Genomic DNA, 25,073 nt, shown 5'->3' with positions numbered 1-25,073 from the left:
ATGACCTGTCTACCCTTAAAACTTTTCAAATCCAAAAACGTGTTATCTTTGCTGGGCTGACAGCTGCCAAGAAAATGATTGCAACTCATTGGAAGCCACCTCACTCTTTGTCTGTCAAGTCCTGGTTCCTCTCCTTTTTGGATGTTGCATACCTGGAACTCTCAACAGCTCGAGAAAACTGTAGAAACCTGACTCAGTATTATTGAATCTTTGGAAGATATGTAAACTAAAGCCTCGAGCCTTCCCACTTTAGCCAAAGTTGTTTGGTTCCTTTCATCATCTCTTTTTTTGTGTGTCCCTCTGTCTTTGTCATGTATGTCTGTGTATTGTGTCTTTTCTTGGCCATCCATATATGTAATGGTGGGTCTGTACTATTGCCATGTTGTTTTTCATCTTCTCCCCACCTTGTCGCTCTGTTTTGTTATTTGGACCTCCCATGCACATTTTATTTATTCACTTATTTTATTTTATTTTTTATTGTGGTTGTTGTTTTTGTTACTTGATTTGTTTTCTCCCTCTCCCTTTGTCATAACATATCCTAGAGAACATTCCTATGTGTTAGGAATATTGTTTTTGAGACTTCCATTTCATGGTATACTTATGTTTTGTAGGATCTTATCGATTGAATGAAGATTAAAAAAAACAAAAAAAAACATATGATGGCAAGAAAAATGTTCACTGTGTACATGTCTTTTTTATGTCTGACCTGAGATTCTCCAGTTTACAGTCTGGACTCTTCAGTCCAACAGACAGCAACTTCACTCCTGAATCCTGCAGGTTGTTGTTATTCAGGTCCAGCTCTTTCAGGCTAGAGGACTGGGAGCTGAGAACTGAGGACAGAGCTTCACAGCTTCTCTCTGACAGATGACAGCCACTCAGCCTGAAAAAATAAATGTAGAGTATACATGTGACGACTTTTCTGTCTGTTTGATTTAATTTACAGTTGCATTTTGATACAGACAGTTTTAGAACAGTGTCTGAAAGGAGAACTGTTAAAATGACAGGACAACAATGACAACATAAATAAAAAGTTATTGTTTGCTCTGTACATGTCGCTTTTAATCCTGACCTGAGAGTCTCCAATTTACATTGCGGACTCTTCAGTCCAACAGACAGCGGCTCCACTCCTGAATCCTGCAGGTTGTTATTATTCAAGTCCAGCTCTCTCAGATTAGAGGACTGGGAGCTGAGAACTGAGGACAGATCCCCACAGCTTCTCTCTGACAGATTACAGCCACTCAGCCTGAAAGAGAGTTAGTAATACTGCTTCTGTCATCCACAGTACAAAATACATCACATTTTTGTGTAAACTGTTTATTGTGTTGACGATTCAAACAATCGAGAGTCTTGGGTGATCAGTGGATGTTTAGACAATTAATGGTTTTCATACTAGCATTTCGTATTTGTGAAAAGTTCACTAGGGTTAACCATTCAATTTCTGTCAATTTCAGTGATTATATCCTCAACTTGCTGTCAATGTCAGGTTTGTGTTTTGCGAGTCTTCAGGTTAAATTACTTGTCTATGGACATTCATCACAGTTTGCCAAGATATTCTAAGTGTGTACTGGAGAAAATGGGACATATAACGTATGTATCCGCAACTGAAGAAATTACAGTAAATTCTCATACTGGAATCAGCAGTAACAACATACAACCCTCTTTCTGTCTCCAGAAGTTAAAGGCTCGGTAGGCAGGAAACCTAGAAAAAAGGTGATTGTTGAGTCTACACGGGTCTCATCTCCTCAGCTCTGACCCAAGGTCCTCCCACCAGACAAGCACGGGCACCTGATGCACGCGCTTCATACACTAACCTCACAGTCCTTGCCCGAGGCAATCGGCAACTTGCCAAAGCTTTTTTTTTTTTTTTTTACAAGTTATCATCCATAATGTCAGAGTCACAGGGAAGAAAATACGTTTTTTGAACACATGAGTGATAGTAAATAGTATTTATATTTAGAGTAAAATAATATGAAAGACAGGCGACTACAAAGGCTAAAGTAACGTTAGCCGACAGGTCTGACATCAGGAGTTATTCAGTTATGACTTTAAGCAAATAAAAGCCGTTCTTTATTTTCAAGACTAATGACAAGCTAATGTTTTGAAGCAATGTAGCACATTTTATTCAAAATATGGCATCGTTAGCTGCCTTGGCCAACAGCTCAAACTTTGTAGAAACGTTAGTCACTCAGTGTAAATAAAAATAGCCTCTTGCTAATGTTAGCGTCTAAGTTTTAGTGACTGTTTGATCGGCATAGATATCTGAAAACACATCAGGTCCGTCTTTTAGATTCCCTTTTTGACGAATCCGTCTTCCTCTTCTTAGATTGTTTTGCACTGAAAGTGGGTGTTTCCAACTGTGGAATCGCAGTCTTTCCTGTCCAGTCATCCGCCATTGCTGCTGCAGACTGGGTTTCCACCGAAGAGACGTGAACGTGCATCTGCTTCAGTAGAACAGCCAATCACAGGGCTCGCTCTCTCAGCTGCTCTGTGATTGGTCAAAGTCTTCCGTCACGGGGTAGAATAGTTGCAGGCTGAAAACAGAGCCTAGGAGAGGCACAGATGTCTGCTATTCTCTTATCACTTCATTTACATTATCCCCAAGGTTATTATGGATGTTTTTGCCAAATATTTCCAAAAATGAGCTGCCTACCGAGCCTTTAAAGGTGCCACAATGTTAATGATAGGAAACCAAGCTAAGAGGGCTCTGATCAGGATTTTGGGGGCAGATCATCGATGGCTAGAAGCGGTATTGAACGATACTGATCACCGATCAAAAGGTTTCTTTGCCTTACTGTCATCTATAGTTGTTATTAGTAGCATAATAAAACCATCATTAAAACACTTGGGAAAAAAATAATTACATTTATCTTACATTGACTTAAAGACAGAAATAGATTTAAAACAAGATGAGAAGTTGTCTAAACACTGTTAAAAGCATATTTGGGAACCAGTCTGGGTTTTATTCTCACTTGTCTCAGTCTCTGAAGTCTTTGTGTTCTGAAGCTACTGCTCCACCTGGTCAGTGCTGGTACCAGGTTACACATCTCTGTCAGAAGATTGATAAAATGTCCACTGATGTAAATTGTCTGTAACTCCAAACTCAAAGTACTTTTACCTCCAAACAGTACTTGGGTAAAATACATCAGCACATTCATTCTTCTAAACATGTCGTCAAATTGAACTGTAGTTCAGTGTTGACCACTTAATGTTCCTCTGAACTCTCAGTACTGCTGTGTGTGTTTAGCTCTGTCAAATGTTTCCTCTGTTAGCTCTCTCTTAGCTGTAGGGCTTGAAAACAAACAGTGGTGAGTTGTCCCCCCACTGAGGCAGACAGAAAATTGATTATATTTAGAATGAGCAGATACTCTCAAATTACATATCTAATGTTTGTTTTGCTTCAACTATGACAAAGCCAAATCCACTTCTATGCTATGTTTGGCTATTTGTTCAAATATCAACAATCATGTTGACTGAAATGACTCACCCCACCTTTAAAAGAACTAAACTGCTACAGATGTTTTTTCTTTCATGGCTGCATTAATGTGCAGAGGTGCAATGAAACTAATGAAACAATGCATGTTTTTCAGTTGATCAACTAATTGAAATCAAAGACTTGAACCTTCCATCCATCCATCCATTTTCGTCCGCTTATCCGGGGCCGGGTCGCGGGGGCAGCTGCCTGAGCAGGGACACCCAGACTTCCCTCTCCCCGGACACTGCCTCCAGCTCTACCGGGAGGATCCCAAGGCGTTCCCAGGCCAGCTGAGTGACATAGTCACACCAGCGTGTCCTGGGTCTTCCTCGGGGTCTCCTCCCGGCAGGACATGCCAGGAACACCTCCCGAGGGAGGCGTCCCGGGGGCATCCGAAACAGATGCCCGAGCCACCTCAGCTGGCTCCTCTCGATGTGGAGGAGCAGCGGCAAACTGCCCCAACCTGGAGGGAGCAAGCCACCTTTTTCCGGTCGAGAACCATGGCCTCGGACTTGGAGGTGCTGATTCTCATCCCAGCCACTTCACACTTGGCTTCAAACCGCCCCAGGACATGCTGGAGGTCCTGGCTCGAAGAAGCCAACAAGACCACATCATCCACGAAAAGCAGAGATGAGATCCAGTGGCTCCCAAACCAGATCCCTTCCGGACAGTGGCTGCGCCTAGAAATTCTGTCTATAAAAATAATGAACAGAACCGGTGACAAAGGGCAGCCCTGCCGGAGTCCAACATGCACTGGGAACAGGTCTGACTTACTGCCGGCAATGCGAACCAAGCTCCTGCTCCGGACGTACAAGGACCATACAGCCCGTAACAGAGGGCCTCCGACCCCGTACTCCCGGAGCACCTCCCACAGAATGCCACGAGGGACACGGTTGAATGCTTTCTCCAAGTCCACAAAACACATGTGGACTGGTTGGGCAAACTCCCATGAACCCTCGAGCACCCTGCGGAGGGTATAGAGCTGGTCCAGTGTTCCACAGCCAGGACGAAAACCGCATTGTTCCTCCTGGATCCGAGGATCGACTATCGGCCGAATTCTCCTCTCCAGTACCCTGGAATAGACTTTCCCAGGGAGGCTGAGGAGTGTGATCCCCCGATAGTTGGAACACACCCTCCGGTCCCTCCGGTTAAATGGGGGGACCACCACCCCAGTCTGCCAGTCCAGAGGCACTGTCCCCGACTGCCACGCGATGCTGCAGAGACGTGTCAGCCAAGACAGCCCCACAACATCCAGAGACTTGAGGTACTCAGGGCAGATCTCATCCACCCCCGGTGCTTTGCCACTGAGGAGCTTCCGGACTACCTCAGTGACTTCGGCTTGGGTGATGGATGGGTCAACCTCTGAGTCCCCAGCCTCTGCTTCCTCTATGGAAGGCGTGTCAGTGGGATTGAGGAGATCCTCGAAGTATTCCTTCCACCACCTGACGATGTCCCCAGTTGAGGTCAACAGCTCCCCACCTCCACTGTAAACAGTGTTGGTGGTGGTCTGCTTCCCCCTCCTGAGGCGCCGGATGGTTTGCCAGAATTTCTTCGAGGCCGACCGGTAGTACTCCTCCATGGCCTCCGTGAACTCTTCCCAGACCCGAGGTTTTGCTTCCGCGACTGCCCGTGCTGCCGCACGCTTGGCCTGCCGGTACCCGTCAGCTGCCTCAGGAGTCCCACGGGCCAGCCAGGCTCGGTAAGACTCCTTCTTCAGCTTGACAGCAACCCTTACTTCAGGGGTCCCACCACCGGGTTCGGGGATTGCCGCCGCGACAGGCACCGGAGACCTTACGGCCACAGCTCCGGACAGCCGCGTCAACAATGGAAGTGGAGAACATGGTCCATTCGGACTCAATGTCCCCAGCCTCCCTCGGGATCTGGTCAAAGCTCTCCCGGAGGTGGGAGTTAAAGATCTCCCTGGCAGAGGGTTCCGCCAGACGTTCCCAGCAGACCCTCACAATACGTTTGGGTCTGCCAGGTCTGTCCAGCTTCCTCCCCCGCCAGCGGATCCAACTCACCACCAGGTGGTGATCAGTCAACAGCTCAGCCCCTCTCTTCACCCGAGTGTCCAAGATATACGGCCGGAGGTCAGATGACACGACCACAAAGTCGATCAGTGACCTCCAGCCTAGGGTGTCCTGGTGCCACATGCACATATGGACACCCTTATGCTTGAACATGGTGTTTGTTATGGACAAACTGTGACTAGCACAGAAGTCCAGTAACAAAACACCACTTGGGTTCAGATCGGGGAGGCCGTTCCTCCCAATCACACCCCTCCAGGTAACACTGTCGCTGCCCACGAGGGCGTTGAAGTCCCCCAGTAGAATGACGGAGTCCCCGGTTGGAGCACTCTCCAGTACCCCTCCCAGGGACTCCAAGAAGGCCGGGTACTCTGCACCGCTGTTCGGCCCATAAGCCGAGACAACGGTGAGAGTCCTATCCCTGACCCGAAGGCGCAGGGAAGCGACCCTCTCGTTCACTGGGGAAAACTCCAACACATGGTGGCTGAGCTGAGGGGCTATAAGCAAGCCCACACCAGCTCGCCGCCTCTCACCGCGGGCAACTCCAGAGTAGAAGAGGGTCCATCCTCTCTCAAGGAGTTGGGTTCCAGAGCCCAGACTGTCCATGGAGGTGAGCCCGACTATTTCTAGCCGGTACCGCTCAACCTCCCGCACCAGCTCAGGCTCTTTCCCCCCCAGCGAGGTGACATTCCATGTCCCCATGGCTAGAGTCACCATCCGGGGATTGGGTCGCCGGGGCCCCGCCCACGACTGCCACCCATATCCCACTGCACCGGCCCCTTCTGAACCCTCCCGTGAGTGGTGAGCCCACGGGAGGGCGGGCCCACATTGCTCGTTCGGGCTTGAACCTATACATGATGTGATATACAGTAGTGTGTTTCTGCAGTTATCTGTTCACTTACAGAGCTTTGTTGGAGGCTTTGACCACTGGCAGCAGCCTCAGAAGAGCCTCCTCTGAAGCAGAGTATTTCTTCAGGTCAAACACATCCAGATCGTCTTCTGATGAAAGTAAGATGAAGACCAGAGCTGACCACTGAGCAGGAGACAGTTCATCTGGGGAGAGACTTCCTGATCTCAGGTACTGTTGGATCTCTTCCACTAGAGAACCATCATTCAATTCATTCAGACAGTGGAACAGATTGATGCTTCTCTCTGGAGACAGATTCTCACTGATCTTGTTCTTGATGTACTTCACTGTTTCCGTGGACTGTGAGCTTCTCTTCTTTTTCAGGAGACCTTGAGGGAGATTCTCATTGGTCTGCAGTGAAAGACCCAGAAGGAAGCGGAGGAACAAGTCCAGGTGTCCGTTTGGACTCTGTAAGGCCTTGTCAATAGCAAACCCGTGGACCTCTGTCATTGATGGTTTGCTGAAGATCTTTCGCACAAGTTCGAAAGACGATTGCGCTGGTTCAGACATCACATTCTTGTTTTTGTTAATGAGTGACATCTCTGCATACAAAGCTGCCAAAAATTCCTGAACACTGAGATGAACGAAACTAAACATCTTGACTTCATCATTCTTCCTCCGACGTACCTCTTTAAAGATCTCTGTGAACACCCCTGAGAACACTGAGGCTCCTGTGACATCAATGCCACTCTCTTCTAGATCTCTTTCATAGAAGATCAGGTTGCCCTTTTTCAGCTGGTGGAAAGCCAGTTTTGCTAATGTCTTAATGTACCGAATGCACTTTTTTGGGTCATATTTTTTCTTTGTCTGACAAATCTGAAACTTCAGGAACTCTACAAACATCTCAGTCAGGGTCCTGGGCAGCTCTCCTTTCTCTCTGGTTCTTAACAGATCCTCCAGAACTGTAGCAGTGATCCAGCAGAAGACTGGGATGTGGCACATGATGTGGAGGCTTCGTGATGTCTTGATGTGGGAGATGATTCTGCTGGCCTGCTCCTCCTCATGTCTGAATCTCTTCCTGAAGTACTCCTCCTTCTGTGGGTCAGTGAACCCTCTGACCTCTGTCACCACATCAACAAAATCAGAATGTATCTGATTGGCTGCTGCAGGTCGTGTGGTTATCCAGAGGCGAGCAGAGGGAAGCAGATTTCTTTTGATGAGATTTGACAGCAGCACATCCACTGAGGTGGACTGTGTCACATCAAAGTCTGTATCCTGGATTTCATCACTCGAGCAGTTCAGTTGAAGGCGGCTCTCATCCAGTCCATCCAAAACAAACACCAGTTTGTATTTACTTTTGTCATAGTTGGTGTTTCCTGATGACTGCAGAGTCGTTAAGATGTGATTAAGAACCTCTTCATGAATGTCTTTGGTCTCTCTGATAGATTTATGGATCAGCTCGGTCAGACTTAACTTTTCTCCCTTCCTTAAGTTCAGCTGGCGGAAGGTAAAGGGGAATATTAGATGCACATCTTGATTGTGTTCTTTGTTAGTCCAGTCCGACAGAAACTTCTGGACAAGAAATGTTTTACCGATTCCTGCGATTCCATTGGTCAGCACTGTTCTTATGGATCTTCCTTTACCAGAGGGGGGTTTGAACATGTCACAGGGTTGAATTGACTTGTCTGTTGTTGGCTTCACCTCCATCTGAATGACCTCATGCTGTTTGTTGATGTTAACGTCACCCCCAGCTGTGACGTACAGCTCTGTGTAGATATCAACCAGAGGTTGCTCATCCTTCCTCTGTGCCCACCCCTCTTGCGCACAATTAAACCGATCCTCAAGGTTTGACTGAAGCATTTTCTGATAATATGAGATGGGTTGTGGCTTTGGTACTGGAACAATCACATCTGAGAGACAAATAGAAATAAAAAACTGAAAACCATGAACTGAGCTGAAGTCAGTTTCAATTCATTCAGTTTGACAAACAGAAACAAGCTAACAAAAATGCTTCAGAAATAATGGTTATTATTCAGTGTCCATCATGGCCTCCATGAAAAGAGATGCTCTCTGATCTCTTCTTCCTCTTCACTCGACTCCATCTCTTCAGCTCAATCCACAGTCACAACAGTCCCACTGTAGTTTTAATCCACCTGACAGCTCATCAGCCACATACAGAATAATATAAAAATTGATGTTACAGTCAACGGTAGCCAAGAAAAAAATATTCTAGACCTTTTCAGACGGGTTTTAATACTTTTAAATAACTTCTAGAGTCTTTTTGAGGTAACTGAATCAATGCTTTATATTCAATGTCTTTCAGAGCTGCGGATACTCTGATACTGCTGCAACTAAAGATCATCAAGTACTCCTGTCTCTGCTTTCACTCAGTTATAATGCAGTCAGTCTTACTAACTTTTGACATTTCCGAACTAAAAACGTTGTCTTTCAGGGCTTCCGTACATACCAGAGAATACAGCAGCTTTACCTTCACTCTGAGAGGAAGAAGGTCCTCTGTTCTCTGGAGTCTCTCCAACATCACCGAAATTCACTGACACTGAGAGAGGTGAAGACAGAGATTATGGCTGGGTTGCACCAAAAAGGATTAATTTAATCTGAGATCGGATCTTATCTGAGTTTAGTAAAACTAGGTTTAAATTGCCTTTCAGACCTGCAGATACTCTGATACTGCTTCCTGCAAATACTATGTGTGCAGATGTGTGCTGAGCTTTCAGACTTGAAGGGAGAGTTAACACTGAATTCAAAATAATATGTATTCCTCTGACTTGTATTTTATACATCTAGATTGTTTTGGTGTGAGTTGCCAAGATTTGGAGATATTGGCCTTAGAGATGTCTGCCTTCACTCAGATATAAAACTACAGGACTCGACTGTGGTGCTCAAAGCGCCAAAACATATATATTAAAAATAGCAATGTGTCTTTACAGATATCATGTAAGAAAATAATCCACAGACCTTGTTGCGAGCAGTTTCATGTAAGAACTATTTGTGCAGTATCACAGCACATAAAGAAGTGTGCATCTAATCATAAACAAGAGGCTAGCTGACTAAGCTAACTTGGCTAGCCATCATTACACCTCAGCTTTGTGAATGCCATGATTGTTTACATTTTGTTATGTCAAGAACACAAGCCTATCAGGACGGACATCTCTTTATGTCCAATATTCAGCTTTTCAGGTCAAAATGAACTTAATGGATACATAAAACTACAGGACATCATGCTCTAAGGCTGGCATACTAGCAAGACTCATCTAGACGCATCTATTCAGAATCCAAAAGAATCACATGAAGTACAAAACAGGCAGATGACAGGGAAGAAAAGCTGATGGCCAATAACTTTACGGGATGGTGAAGCCACACTTGAAGCCTAAAGTGCGTCATCTCCACAATATACTGTGTGTTCATAACAGTGTTTCCCCTACCATTGTACAGGCCTGACGGGCCGCCAGGCCAAGGAGACCTGCCGCCAGGCCAAAAAAAATCAATATGTCAAAAATAAGCCACCTATCAATTCATTCATAAATCAATAATCATTTACATTAGGAGCGCCTCTGTGCAGCGCAACGCGAGTCAACCTGCTTCGTTGCCTAGTAACGATGCGAGTACTGCTGCTGAGAGCGCGGGCATATATTCTAGGATGCTTAAGGTTTGTTAGCTAACCGACTATGGCACCGCCGAAGAAAAGAAAAAATATCGCGGGCGACAGACAACTTAATATAAAGAATTTTTTCTGCCAGACTCCGGAGCAGAGGAAAGTAGATGAAGGGAGAGTAACAGAGGCAACTCCAGAAAAAATGACAGGTGCAGGTGAGACGGAAGAAAGGGGGGCAGATTGCAGTGGAGAGGGGGGCTGCTCCGTGTGACCGCGGGCCCGGACTGACTGGTAACGTTGACCCAGCAAAAAAATAAAATAAAAAATACAGCTAAACACAGAACATCTGGCTGGGATCCCGAATGGCTTAATAACCATAACTACAGCCCTTGGTTGTACCACACTCCCCATGGTGAGTTTACAATTTGTTGTTTAGGTTATATTTTTGTTCTGATTGAGGAGCTTCTCTCTTTTTTTTTTTTTGGGTAAGCAATAATGATGAAAATAACACAGACAATAGGCTAGTTTTCCCAGGCATTGTCAAATGTATGTAACTCTGTTATAATAAAATGAATAAACTTATGTGTTTGTTAAAAAAAATATTTTTAACTGATAGAATCTCAATTATGTGTAGGGATGTTTTGTCGCTTATGCCGTCAGCATAAGCAGCCCATTACAAGAGGACCATCCTAGAGGGTTTTCTTTGAGATCCCTTCTGCAATGTACAGAAAAAGATGTGCTTGATGCTCATATGGGTTCAGACCACCACGCTGCAGCCTTTCAGGCCCATGCAACTTTGATTAAAGATTAGATTAAGCCTAATGATTTCATTTAAGTGATATCATTCAACAATACACCATCCCACGCGTCTCGTCTGTTTAGGGTTTTTTTGGTGGATACCACCGGGCCTGAAAAAAATTCTAGGGGAAACACTGCATAATATCTGAATCCAGTCATGTTTTAATAGGGTAAGTATGGTGAACTTTTGTATCATTTAACTGTAAAAAACCTTGTTTAATATACAGGTGTGTTGTATGTTTTTATGTGTTTAAACAGCCAAATACCTTTGGTTTTAGTAGAAACATCAGTGGTCTCATCTGTTCTGTTTGGAGGTCGGTCTGAAACAGAAACATACAACATCTTTCGAAAAATGCTAAATATTTAAAGTTATTTTGGTGGCTACATTTCAAGCAAGCACAAAATCAAGGATATGTTAATTTAATGTTTTATTCAGGGGGAACATTTACCTGTGTAATTATTGGTGATGTTGTTAATGGTGATATTGGTATTATTGTCTCCTCCAGTGTTGACACCAGTCATCTGAGGGTTGTAGATGACACTTCCAGTCTGTGCGGTGACTGTTGTGCTTCCCACTTTAGTTTCAGCTGTTAGAAAATAGACAATTAGAATAGAAAAAATAATTAGAAAGCACGTCTCACTTTCCTTTTGTTAATGTCTGAACTATGTTAAGGGGGTTCACAGATTCTATTTTGTTAGAGCAGACTAACCGGAAAGATTAAGAACAAATAAAGTCTAGTGAAGCCTCTTGGTGAGGCCAGTTGTTGAACCTCAGATTCAGGCAGAACAATGCAGATTCCACTCTGGTCATGTCACAGTGGACATTATATGGTACATGAATTTGAGCTTGTGTTAAAGCAACAGACATTTTTCAGCTTTTGTCCTTCACGAGAGGATAAAACAGTCCTGTAGATTTGGTCCTGCTTCATGTTATTTAGAAGAAAGAAAGCAGGCTAATGGAAACACTACATGATTTTGAAAATCATAAATAAATAGCTGTGATAGTAGCTTGGCTGCTCCCCAACACTGACTGTAATTCATCTTAAGATGATGATGAAAAACTACAAAAACACCATCCAATATGATCCAATCCAATACTAAGACATAAAAATGGTGAGGAAATTCTGCCTGACTAAAACAACTTGAACACTTCAGCCTCAAAAGATTAAAGGAAGTTTGGACTGTATGTGACGTAACTGGACTGTGAAGTGTGTCTGCTGGGTTCAGACCTGCAGAGGAACTGCAGGTTTGTCCACTTGAAAAGGGAAAACTCAAACCACGGACAGGAGGTATGTCTTCTTTCACTTTTGAAAACTTATAATAGCCAATTTCCACTGGATGGCCAGCGGAGCTGATAGGTTTCACTTTAGTCTATGTGTTAATCCCCACCAGGTCCGCTGCACTGCATATCTGCTCCGTACTTTCCAAATAAAACACTCTGTGTTGACACCAGCATACAAATCTCATAAAAGAGACACAAGCTCTTCTGCTGATCCTTCGGTCGGGAACACTTTGTCTTGTTGTCTTTAATAACACAGACCTATAACTGCGGTCGCGAGTGATTATGCGATTATCGAGGGAACTCGTCCACCTCGCAACGCCAGCTGTCTATCGTACTGCGCCGTGGCGGACTCAAACCGCAACCGGTGGTGATTGCTGGACGGCAGAGCAAAACCAGATCGGAGCCACAATGCAGCGGACCCGTTTCCAGTGGAAGTTGGGGGTAAGGCTCGCTTGGTTGTGATTGGACAGTGAACCCAGTCCTGAAAAACCAACCCATCAGACTCTCATGCCGTGAGAGGGCGATTAAGGAGACAGGTAAGGACAGACGAAGACACATTGTATCAACAAAATCAATATTCCTGCACACACCAGGATAAGACACAATTTCATTAACAGCAAAATACATATTTCACATGTAGATTCATCAGATTTGCTCTGATCAGACCAAGAATCTGATCAGATTGTGTCAAATGTATCCTGGTGTGGTTGGAAGATTGATTTTTTGATCTGCTGTGATTTGTCCTGTACTGGCTGCAGCCAGAAGAGAAGCACTGCTGTTCACGGGGGATCTTCCATTTTTAATGAGACATCTTATGTCACATGTTAAACTTCTGACATGAAAGCTTCTCATTCAAAGGAGAGCTGACCATGAAGTTAGCAGTACGACTACCAGGACCTGAACCTGAGAGCTGAGGGAGAAGGTTTTATATGTTACATTATTTACTTGTATTTGTATTCATGCACTTTTTTTACAAGCTCACATTCGGTGATATAGACACACAAACTGTATAATCATTTCTGAGCATCTTTCCACAAACTGTTTGTTTTAGAGCGTTTTTTTTTTGGTGACACTTTAATCAGAGCGACACTTGTCAGACAGACGGACACAAGTTAGTCTGCTGATCGGTTCTTGTCAGCTGTGATACAGAGCTGAACATGTCCCAATTACAGCAGCAGAAACAAATTAATTGATTGTCACTTTAACAGCTGGTGTTTCAAAGCAAGTACACAAATCAGTGATACTTAATGAGGGAAGGTATGAACCATTTTAGCACCTTGTGATGTTTTTGGATCCACCGCCCGGCTGGTTGTTGACCCATTTCCATCTCTGAATTCCTTCACTGACTCCTCCTCTGACTTTAGAAGTAAAGAAAAAATAAAGATAAATACAAGGAACTAAAATTAAATTAGATTTCATGTCACAAAACACTTCTGAAGGCCAAAGGTTTGATTTGGATATTAGTGGTGACAAAAAAGCATCATCTAGAACCTTATTTTATAAATGTGGTAGAAACAGAAACACTCGTAAAGGGTTTTTTACACAGAACCTCAACAATTTGAACAATGAAGGAAAATATGCATAGCTTTGTTGATTATTATTATTATTATTATTATTATTATTATTATTATTATTATTATTATCATTATTGCTGATTCTACACATTAATATTCAGAGACTTACACTTTGACTTGTTGTACAGTCGTCCCGACAGTCAGCGTTTTTTCTTTTGGCTTCCATCCTGACTGTAGGCAGAATGGTTCAGGTTCAGGTTCTGGTGCACAAACACTGGAGACTGAAGCATCTTGTTGAACTCTCTCACAGTCCAGTTCACTGCAGACTGACTGTTAACTTGAGACTAACAAGGAAACACAAGGAACATTTATTCAAACATGTTTTAGGTCATAAATGAGTTGAATTTACAGTGTCTGTAAAAGGAGGGAACACTGTATTCAGTAGTTTGAAATTTACCGAGGGTACTGCAGTATTTCTCATCATTCTTCTCAGTCACCTGACAAATATACAGACCTCTGATTGGTTCTAATATTGTGATTATTTGTAAATTCTGAGGCCCTTTGTAATGTCTGCACATACATAAAATCTCACTAATAATTCTGAAAACTTTCTTTGTGTGAGTCCTCTCATGTACTGTGTCTTTAACTATCAGAGTTTAAACATCAGCACTGACTGTTCATATAATGAATGGCTGATTCAAGCAGCAGACAGACTTCACACAAGTCAGGATCTGTTAGCGTTTTCTTTTCTTGAGTCAAACTGGCTCCTCTGTGTTCAGTATTTCTCTCAGCTTCAGACATAGTTGTTGACCGAGGCGCATTGCATTCACTGGATGAAAGAGAAATGGACACCTTATCTCGTAATTACGAGAAAAGATCTAATAATTAAAGATAATTATGAGATGAGAAAAGGTGCCACTTTGACTGTGGTCAAGCCAGCTATGGTTCGTGTTTGCTTGGTCAGATCAGCCGCACCTTTTTTTCTAGTGCGCGAATCTACTAACATTTACGGTAATCTTGATGAAGCTGCTCTGAAGAGCTGCTTGTAGTGACTGTGGGGCAGACTGCAGTCTCACAATCAGACCCATGAAACATACCATACTTTTACAGTATATACAATACTTCTTTCCACTTCAAAGTTGGGAGAAATATATGTACTCTTGTTCACTGTTAAGGATTTTGACAGAGGATTACTTAAACAGTACACAGTAGAAGTACTTCCCACTAGTTAGACAAGTATTCTAGGAAGTACTTAGTTCAGAAGTATATCCTTTATTTTGAAATCCGGAAGGATACCTTTGTGATACCTTCAGTTTATTAGCAGGAATAATTACTTGTAATTATGAGATCCTTTCTCGTAATTACGGGATAAGTTGTCTAATTTCTTTTCTTTATCCAGTGAATGCAATGTGCTTCCGTAGTTGTTCATATCACAACATCAGGAATACAATCTACAAGACAATGCTCACTGTAAAAGATCCCTGACACCACAGTGGATATAAACAGTCAGAATGATTAAAAACAGGAATGGGCTGCTGTCTTACCGGACTGAACTTGTGCCAGAGCAGAAGCTGAAACCTGGAAACTGGTTCTCAGCTCTGCACTCGTTCACCCAGATCCTCTAACCTGAGATGTACAATAAATCATAACTCGGAAAACATTTCAAGTGTCTGAAAACAGACTGAACTGTTAGAGTCTGAAATCAACAACAAAGCTCAAAGGCTGCTTCCTGGACTTTGCTCAACCTACGTTCATCTCTGCCATGTGAGGAAGTAATCATGCTCTGTTAACAGGAAGTCCATCTTTTCAGTATAAAGTTAACTCGGTCAATGTGACGCGAGCGACATCTGCTGGTGACAAAGCTGCAGTGCAGTCAGACGAGGCCGACACAAGCTGATTCTTTTCTTTAGACTGTTGTGATTCCGCAGACAACCTTTACAAAAAGCTGCCATATCATTTGTAGTAGAGCTTAGATCGGGCCCAAAAAATCAAGCCCGACCCGACCCGAGCCCGTGCACGTTGTGTCTGAGCCCGACCCGACACATTAACTGTAATTATGAGCCCGAGCCAGATTTAAACCCGACATCTTTTTAATACATTGGCTGTTATAACGGACGTTCTCAAGCTCCATGTTGCACTTAAACTACACAATCAGTGACGCCGATAACGCGTCACTCTAATCTGACCACTTTTTTCAGTATCAAGTAATCTAACACAGTAATATTTCCAAACCAGTAAACAGATTAAAGTTACTTATTCAAGTCACTGTGCGTTACTATTATTTTTGTCATTTTCCTTAGTAAAAATATATATTTTGCTTTTTTCTTGCATCTCAGGGAGTGACGTCACGTGCGCAAGAAGTCAAGTTTTCAGCACGAGGACAACTCGCGTGTCTTCTCTATATGGGTTAATTAAGTCAATCCATCCTTTCCAGCATTTATCAAATATGTCTGTCTTGAGTCTCAAAGAAAATGTTATTTTTTCCATTACATAAATGTCATGCATCACGTTAAACCAGTCAACTAATGTGGGTGAACCTTGGCTTAGCCATTTTTTGGGGATGGCTTTTTTACTAGCAACCAACATTACTTTGAACATGTATGCGTTGGAGAAGCCGAGAATCTGTTGTGGCATCATACCTAAGTACAAGACCTGGAAGCAAAAGTTGATCTTAATTTTCAGAGCTTTTTCCATACCGTCTCTGACTGTCTCCCAGTAGTGGGCAATCCCAATCCAATTCCAAAGCACATGATCGTGATTTGCTTTCTGAACCCCACAGCCTCTCCAGCATGCCGTCTGCCTCAGCCTGGACTGTTGAACCGGTGTTATAAAACATCTGATCATATTTTTCCAATTAAACTCTCTCCAAGACAGTGAGTTAGTTGATTTCCATTGCTTTTCATGTAAGTTTTCCCATTCCTCTGTTGTTAATGCAAAATGTCCCTCACTTTCCCATTTTTTCTTAATACAGGATGAGTTCACCCCACTTAGTTCTTAAAGGCCCTTGTACAACTTAGAGATAGTTTTGAGACCTGACTCAGCTCTGTATGCTGAAATAAAAATGAATCACAATTTCATCATGTTGTTCATGATTTGTCTCAGTAATAAAAGTGTAACCTTCCTGTACGCATGACTTTTCTTCTGCCACGTTATCATTTATATAAGATTATCAAACAGAAATTGAAGCCTGCTTCATCCTCATGGAAGGACTAGAGAATGCTACCAACCAACCAAGAGTAAGAAAAACATTGTACTTACCGAGGTAACAGCCAGCATCGGTGACCACGGCCACATCAGCAGAACAAGAAAAATGACTTGTACATTTCCAGTACATTTTGGAAAAACTGATGTTGTGTTCAAAGTCTTTATCATTTCAAATAATATCTGGAGGATCGACTGACGACAATCGATAAATTAAATAAAAACGTGTTCACAGAAATGTTTCTATATTTTCAGCTTTGGGTTTGTGTCTGGTTGTGTTTTTTTTGTATCTGGTTGTGTCTTTTGTATCTGGTTGTGTTTTCTTGTGTCTGGTTGTGTTTTCTGTGTGTGGTTGTGTTTTCTGTTCTGCCACTATATATAATAGAGAGTACATGTCGGACGTCCACTCCTGATGGATGAGACCATGTACATCCACAGCAGCACAGATGGCAGGGCTGCTCTGTGTGCAGTTATAAAAAGGCTATCGTTGTTTGGACTGTAACTGGACTCCTGCGGGTGGCAGGATGAGCTGCTCAGGACCACCATGACTATTCTTAGACCTTTTGTTGTGCTGACGGCGGTCTGCCATCACACTGACAACATGTGGAAGGTCAAACGTGAGTGTTTTCATGGCATGCCTCTGTGTTTTTCACTCAGTAAACTAACTCGTCTGTGTGATTAGTGGTTTGTTTTAAATAGAAACAGTGATGAAGTGTACACGACTGAGTGTTCTGTGCAGTAAGATCAGTGTATTCACTGTTGTTTTCTTCTGATTCTGAAATTCTGTACATGTGAAGTTTTGACACAGAGAATCTTTCTATTATGTAGTTTAATCTCATGAACATGAATATGAATCATCAGTGTTTAATCCAAAAGGTACATAGGTATGATCAGATGTGTAGGCTGAAAGTTAAAGGCAGATATTGTTATATATATTTATATAATTCCCCAGGAGGGAACGACCAGTTTTCACTGCTAGAAAACAAAGTTTTCCAGGTGATTATTGTTTTGTTTCTTCTATGTATTCATCACAATTTCCATCTAAATACTTTTCTACATTTTTTTGTCTTCATCTTTCAAGGTTTGACTCGTCCATCCAATCAAAGAGTGAAATCTAATTAATCTGTTTACATCTTTCCAGATTCTAAAACAAGCCAATAAAACTGTGTATTGTGTTTGGCACATTTCTCTGTTGTTGCAGCTCCAGTTGTTTTTCCGAAGGAGATGAGGTACCGGCCAATTTTGGAGGTAATTATTATGATCCAGCATGAAAAGTCTGAGTTACTGTTTCCTTCATAGTCAAAAGTGAAGCTTAATTGCTAAACAGTCCAAAGTATCTCTAATCTTTTCTAGAAAACTAGATTTTTCTCGAGCTAAGGGATCCTGCATTGTCCAACTCTGCCCAACAAACTCTGTGTGATTTTATAATAACAACCAAAACAGATGTAGGTCCATACTTCAGACTGAAGCCTTACCTGTCTCTTCTATGACTTCTCCCTGTGTGTTCAGAGTTTGGTTCCTCCTGACCCCATGTCCCAGTTCCACCTGAAGAGAGGTTCTCCTGACGAGGAGTTTCCTGACCTGTGCAGGAACTCTACCTGGATGGGACGAATCCTCACACCAGCCATGTACCGCCGACAGTTCCACCGCTGCACCCACAGTGGAGTCATCTTTGATGACGTCATCCGCCCGGGCCTCGAGGAACCAGGTGATGTCAGCACGATGTCATTGTTTGGCTGGCTGTCAGAGAAATACAGTATGATTGAAATCAGAAAGAAACTGATGGACATTCATGGAACATTCATCATTTAGTTTGACATCAGAAATTACAGATTGATTCAAATAGTTGAAAATTACGAAAAATTTTCATTTTCATTTTGTTTCTCGGGTCAGTTGTTGTGTGTTATTCTCTTTATTAACAAACCTGCTGTCATCTCATTCTGTTTCACATTTTGGTAGTAAAGCAACCGTTATGTAAACAAAGTTAAACACTACCAGAAATGTGAGATTATGGTAGCTGGTGCATAAAACTTTGTGAAGATTTCAGCTGTCACTTGTTTCTTTTTCTGGAGCTTCAACCTGCAGTTCATCTTACGGCTGCTTTTTCCCTAAGGTTAGGGAGGGTTGTAACTGTATCTATCAACCTGTAATGTTTGTGTATGAAGGTGATAGGTCCGGTCCTGTATCTGTTGGCTGTGTCGCGGGCGATGCCCAGTCTTACATCCTGTTCTGCGACTTCTTCGACCGAGTTATTGAGGCGCATCATGAACACAAGATCACCAGCCAGACGCCAGAGAGCGACTTCAACTACGACAACCTGAAGGTAGTTAGACCACTGGGTGTTGACTTGATTTGATTACAGAGTCATTATTTCAATTATAAAGCCCAGAAACTGTTCACTGTAGTGTCACAACAAATGTACAACGAAATCAAAAATGCGCAGACAGATAATCAGCTTATCCCAAATTATAGGTTCTTTCCATTTCAGCGTGGCCATGATACGTTAATAGCCCTGGTCCATGAAGACCATCCACAATAACCTGTGAAGGGTACACACCAACTTTAAACACATGTGGAGACGTACATGCATCCAGATGCCCAATGTTGAATGTGCTCGTACATTCTTCAGTCTGTTTCTGATGAGGTTGAGACTGCAGCCTCACTTAATCACTGTGTTCAACCCGGTATTGAGCTTGTCAGGTCTACAGTCACAGATCACAGAGTTCACAGAGCAACACCTCAAAACACACGACCGTTGTAGCCGTTCTCACCTCCCTCTGAGGTTGTCACGATACTAAAATTTTCAACTCAGGGAAATATTCGATACTCGATACCATTTTCAATACCACAAGGATAAAAAAAAAAAAGACCCCAAAATTTCAAAGAAATATTTTTATTAACAAGAAAAATGCAAAAATAACCTCTGTTACAACATGTAACAATTAACAGAACCACACGTTCAATATTTATAAAAAACATATTAGGCAAGCCTGATAAAAACTAAATTAACTTAAGTGTTCCTTACTTGGCTTCCTTGATATCGATACTTTTGAAAATGAGTATAGTATCCGAATACATTTTAGTATCGATACTTTTTTGAGTTTCGATACTTTTGACAACCCTTCCTCCCTCATAAACACTGATGTGTGTGTGTGCAGGGGGGAGGTGACCTGGACAAGTCATATGCTGTTCGCTGTGAGGCGAGTGTTGTTCGAGGTGTTGATGACTTCTGCTTCCCGACACACTGCAGCCGAGGAGAGCGCAGACACCTCCTCTCACTGGCCAGGAGAGGTACTGCACATCAGTATTTATGCTAACATGGTGTGATTGTAAATATAACCAACACTGCAGGTTCAGGCAGGCCCAGCCTCTGATTTCTCTGATAAAACACAGCAACATGGATGCAGAACAGTCAGAGTTCACTGAGTTTTGTCCAAATCCGACAGACTTTCTCATAAAAATAACTGTTAGTCAGTTGGCATCCATGCAAATGAGTTGTTCAAAGCTGGTGTGGTTCTGATGAGGCAGTAATTCAGTAAATAAAAAGGGAGCAGGGGTCAGTTAACCAGTTTCTGTATCTCCTCTCTGCTCTCAGCTCTGCAGCGGCTAAACGATGACGAGCTGCCGGGTCAACTGTTCTTACTGGAGGAGTTGAACCCGGAGCAGAAGAGGGAGCTGAACCTGAACCCTCCGTCTTCCTCTCAGCTACGAATCGGCGTGGCCCGGGACTGGCCCGACTCCAGGGCAGTCTGGTGAGTCCGTAACAGCATGGTTTCTTCACAGGTCTTTTTTGTCCCGGTAACATGTCTGACTAGAGAAGAGATCAGGCGTCGGAGCAGCTCAGAGCAGTTCGAACGCTCGTCAACGTCAGTCCGGGGGGGGCGGCGGGGGGGGGAGAGACACGGACAGACGGACGGACGCTCATCGCCGTCAGCCGGGAGCTCCTAGCCGTCAACCGGGGGATGGACGAACGGACGGACGGACGGACGCACGCTCGTCACCGTCACGCGCAGAGTATAGCGGAGCTGACCTAGCGGTATAGCGGCGTAGAGCCGCTGTTCCACCGTCTGGGGAGAACCCTGCTTAGGCGGGAGGCAAAAATGCTTGGGCGCTGCGCCTAAGCCGTATAATGGCAGGGAAAACCCTAGCAGTAACTGAAAACTGCTAGATACTTTCAGCTTGTGGTGTTTAAAAGAGATTATAAGTGATCATTTCTCCCATGACTCCTTGTTTCAGGGTGAGTAAAGATGGCAGCCTGGTGGTCTGGGTCAACATGGAGGACCACCTCAGACTTGTGTCCACAAGAGACGATGCCAACATCGCAGAGGCCTTTAAATGCATCTGCATCAACCTGCAGAAGGTCAGTGATTATTTTGATTTTTTATTAAAATCACACTCAGTACAAGTTCATATATTCTCACCTGTAAAATGTTTAGCAACAAATCTCTACAGGTTTTTATCTGCACCTGTTCACATCACTTCTCTACCTCTGATAAGAGCTTGTCTACAGGTGATAACTTACAAAACTTGTTATTAGAAAGGTGGAATTTCACATCTGCTCATGTCCTCCAGATGTCAAGCCAGATCACACATACTACATTTCAAACATTATCAACTCAAAAATCTAATGTTCTCCTATTACAAGCAACAGTCAAGTCTGTAATTAATCAGGACAAACCAACACAGGAATATTGTGCATTCAAATATAAACATTAAATGAATCATTATCACAGTAAATGTGACAAATTATGTCGATATAAAGCTGTAAAATGTGACATTGTTAACGTTCACAAAAAAATCTACGACTCCATTACAAAATTGTTTGCTTAAGTTCAGATTAATATCAACAGGTAAATTGTTTTCAGGGTTTGTGTTGAAAATCCTTCCTCCTTCTCTTATCTGTGGCTGTTGGTGTTCTCAAATGTATCGAATCCTCCAGAGTATCTAAGTTCTTGATAAAGTTCCTGCAGTCTGATGGTCTTTGAGCTTCAGGGGCTTCAAGTCTTCAAGTGTTTGTTCCTCTCTCTGGCCCTGTTCACATTTGACATCACCATTCATCCAGAGTGATCCGATCACAGGTGGACAGCGCCAAGTACAGGTGGGGACACGTGAGATCCGATCACTCAAACCACATTCAGACTCTATTGACTATTTGGGCTTTCTTGTTAATTCAGCAAACATTCTTTCCTTCTTTGTATAAAAAAACGTTGTTCCAGTGATGTAGGTGTGTATTTGTATGGTGTGGAGATGAGATACGATCATAAGAAGTCACTCACTGCCAGGTGTGAACTGACGAGCTTAAAGCTGTCCACTTTCTCTCGGATAGCTCAGAACAGATGCTAAAACCAAACGTGACCATCCACTCTGTGTCTGCAGCTGGAGGACTTCTACAGAGAGCTCAGACACCCGTTCATCTGGAAGCAGCAGCTGGGGTGGGTGACGAGCTCTCCAGCTGACGTGGGGACGGGTCTGAGGATCAGAGTCCACCTCAGACTGCAACACCTCCCCCAACACAAACGCCTCCAGGACATCCTGAAGAGACTGAGGATCCGCATGGACAAAACAGGTATGGAGGGCAGACCTGGTGTTACAGAGATAACCTGCTGAGCTGTGTCCATACAACTGCAGGTCAGAGTCTTTACTCTTTGAAGAGTCTCTGCTGCTTTTTGAACCATGAAACCATTTGCTTTGTTTTTTTTATATTAGTGGTTCTTTATTGGTGCTTATTTCCATCTGTCTGATTTCTGGTCACTGTAAACTTAGTGTCGCTCTTTATCTGTCACTGTTTTAAGTGTTCTTTTGTACAAAAGTGACTGTGAAGGCCCTGGAGGCTAATTTGTGATTTGAGATAATGGGCTGTGAAAACAATATATGTATAAATACAACTGTACTTGCCTTTCTCACTTCCCAGAGTCCCCGGCGCTGTACCATGTGAGCAACATGGCGACCTTCGGCGTGAGTGAGGTTGGTCTGACCCAGCTGGTGGTAGACGGGGTTAAACTGCTCATCGCCATGGAGAAGAGGCTGAAGGACGGCCGAGACATCGATGAGCTTGTTCCTACACAGAAATAGATCTGGATGATGTTTGGCTGATGGACTGACCAATCAGATAGAAGCATTAAACCCACTGTTAAATTGGGGAAAATGTCTGTCTGGTATGTTTTTACTACCTGAATACGAACACCAGAGGTGGGTGGAGTACTGAAATCTATATTCAACTTAAAGTCCAACTACTCCCAACCCCAAATAATTTAAAAGTTAAAGTACAATTACTATGAGGAGCCTGATCAGATAAAAGCAAACAGTAATAACTTACTCATAGTACAAGTCAACTTTAATATTCTAAATGTTAATGTAAATTGCACAACAGTTAACTGCTTTCTATAGCAAATCAATCTAAAGCCACACAGACTTCTAGCTATAAGATGAGTCATGATCATAATGTTAGCTAGCTCACTACGTATTCTACAAGTCATGCAACTTACTTCATTGTGCTTGGAGAGGCTGCAAGAAGCGTTTTTAAAAGTGGAGATCTCAGTGTCACAGCAAGCATGACATCATGTAACTGTCGTCTTCTGTCATCATGTAATGGTCGTGCGAAGTAAAAAGTAGATCACTGGCACTGAAATATTCTTGAGTAAAAAGGAATCAATAGTTCCTTCTATAAACCTTTTTTTTAACTTAATGTGCGTGAGTACAGCTGCCAACAGCTGTTAGAGTTACTGGACTAAAACATTCAGTCAAACTCTTTTAAATTTCTTCATCCTGTATCTTTAAAGTACTCAGAAGTAGATAATTCAAAATGGTAATTTCTTGATATACAGTTTGATTATATTGTGATTTTATGATTACATGTTTTTCTCTTATAAAGCTTTCAAACTGTAATTAAAATTGATTTAAAAATTGCTGAAGTCTTTAATTTACATGTGTGATTTATGGTTGATATATCCACCCGCTCTATTGCTACTCCTGCTAGTAACCAGACTGCTGTCTCATTCAGACACTTGTTAGCAAACGCTAACTGGTTTTAACACATGGAGGAGCTCAATAATTAAATTGTGGGATATTTAATGTGTTTTAACTGGTAGAACAAAATGTGTAAATATGTTCAACCTGTCGTAACAACACACCTTATTTCACACATTTAACTGAAGACACATTGAACAAACTCACAGACTTTGAGTAACTGATTTCTAGGGTACACCGCTGCATGCCTCCCTCTCATTCCTGACTATAACACCTGAGGACGCACGTTTCCTGCTAACAAAAATAAAGTATGGTTAAATTTTCACTGGGTTTCTAGAGACTGACATTCAAATCATGTTTTAAAACATCCACCTATTCTATTTTGACTCCTGCCAGCAGCTGCACTGACAGAAGCCACAGGGTTAGCTTGCTAGCTAGCTAACGCGGCTGCCTAACATCAGTTGACATTATCTTCCACAGTAAGAAGGCTGGTGACGTCAGGTTTCATTAAGATCTTAGCGGCTGGTCAGTTTAGTCACTCACACTGAGTCCTGCAGTTTGTGGAGGCGCCATGTTGTCTCCAGAGAACACAACCTGTCAGTGAGATGAAGGTTGTGAGCTGCAGGCAGAAGTTTCTGTTTCCCGCCTCCTCCTGTCTGCCAGTTGACGTTGGAAATATTAAGATGTGCGCGTGATGCGCGTCTTCCTCCGTTCACCCAATCACATGCCACCATAGAACGTAATCGGTCGTCCTGGAGACCTGTGGTGCGTTTCATTGCACTCGAAACTCGGGAAAACACGACTTCTGACAGGGAGGAGCGTCTTCCATGTCAGAAACTCTAGCAGGGTCCGAGTGGACCGACATAAACACAGATGACGTCACAGCAGGATGAACTATTACTGTAGACCTCTTTATAAATAGTAAATACAGGTGTCAAGTTCATGTTCTGCCCTTAACTGCAACATAGGCTTTATTTGTTAATGTGTATTTAAAAGCATCATTCCGATGAAAGAGGCACTCCATTGAAAATTAGCTTGCCCGAAAACAAAACTACGTTAAATCTTAAAAGTGCCTCTTTCGTCGTAATTATGCTTTTACACGAAGGTATGACTCATATACATTCACAAAAAAAGCCTTGGTTGCTTTTTGGCGAGACTTTCACTTTAAATCAGCTGCAGTAATTAATGTGAAGTTCACAAACTTGTCATCACTAAACACCCGTTAACGCTTTTACACTCAAATCTGGCGAAACGAAACGGAAATTCTGACTTCCAACTTGCACTTGAATGCACCATGAATCCGCTGTTAATGCAACCTGCCATTATTGCTGACTGTATTGATTATTATGTACA

The 25,073-nt window shown here is 42.9% G+C and overlaps 2 protein-coding genes across 2 annotated transcripts in view; one reads left to right on the top strand and one right to left on the bottom strand.

The window, feature by feature from the left end:
* The window catches only part of LOC115578689 (NACHT, LRR and PYD domains-containing protein 12-like), a 28,881-nt gene extending 13,094 nt beyond the window's left edge, over positions 1–15,787 (bottom strand). The window contains exons 1-8 of the mRNA XM_030411781.1: positions 13,723–15,787; positions 13,316–13,397; positions 11,207–11,344; positions 11,024–11,077; positions 8,814–8,903; positions 6,402–8,256; positions 1,070–1,243; positions 707–880 (exon numbers count right to left, since the gene is read on the bottom strand). Coding sequence (XP_030267641.1) covers positions 707–880; positions 1,070–1,243; positions 6,402–8,256; positions 8,814–8,903; positions 11,024–11,077; positions 11,207–11,344; positions 13,316–13,397; positions 13,723–13,779 — 2,624 coding nt within the window. The 5' untranslated portion in view covers positions 13,780–15,787. The remainder of the gene's footprint in view (positions 1–706; positions 881–1,069; positions 1,244–6,401; positions 8,257–8,813; positions 8,904–11,023; positions 11,078–11,206; positions 11,345–13,315; positions 13,398–13,722) is intronic.
* A 1,543-nt stretch (positions 15,788–17,330) lies between these two features.
* LOC115578469 (creatine kinase M-type-like) lies at positions 17,331–23,051 on the top strand. Its single transcript, XM_030411440.1, has 9 exons — positions 17,331–17,371; positions 17,956–18,002; positions 18,264–18,462; positions 18,920–19,077; positions 19,913–20,045; positions 20,350–20,506; positions 20,991–21,114; positions 22,131–22,320; positions 22,666–23,051. The coding sequence occupies exons 1-9, from the start codon at positions 17,356–17,358 to the stop codon at positions 22,824–22,826; spliced, it is 1,185 nt and encodes a 394-aa protein (XP_030267300.1). The 5' UTR covers positions 17,331–17,355; the 3' UTR covers positions 22,827–23,051.
* The last annotated feature ends 2,022 nt before the right edge of the window (positions 23,052–25,073 follow it).

The sequence above is a fragment of the Sparus aurata genome, chromosome 1 (assembly GCF_900880675.1).
Source record: "Sparus aurata chromosome 1, fSpaAur1.1, whole genome shotgun sequence".
NCBI classification, from domain to species: Eukaryota; Metazoa; Chordata; class Actinopteri; order Spariformes; family Sparidae; genus Sparus; species Sparus aurata.
This window is presented reverse-complemented; position numbering and strand designations above follow the sequence as displayed.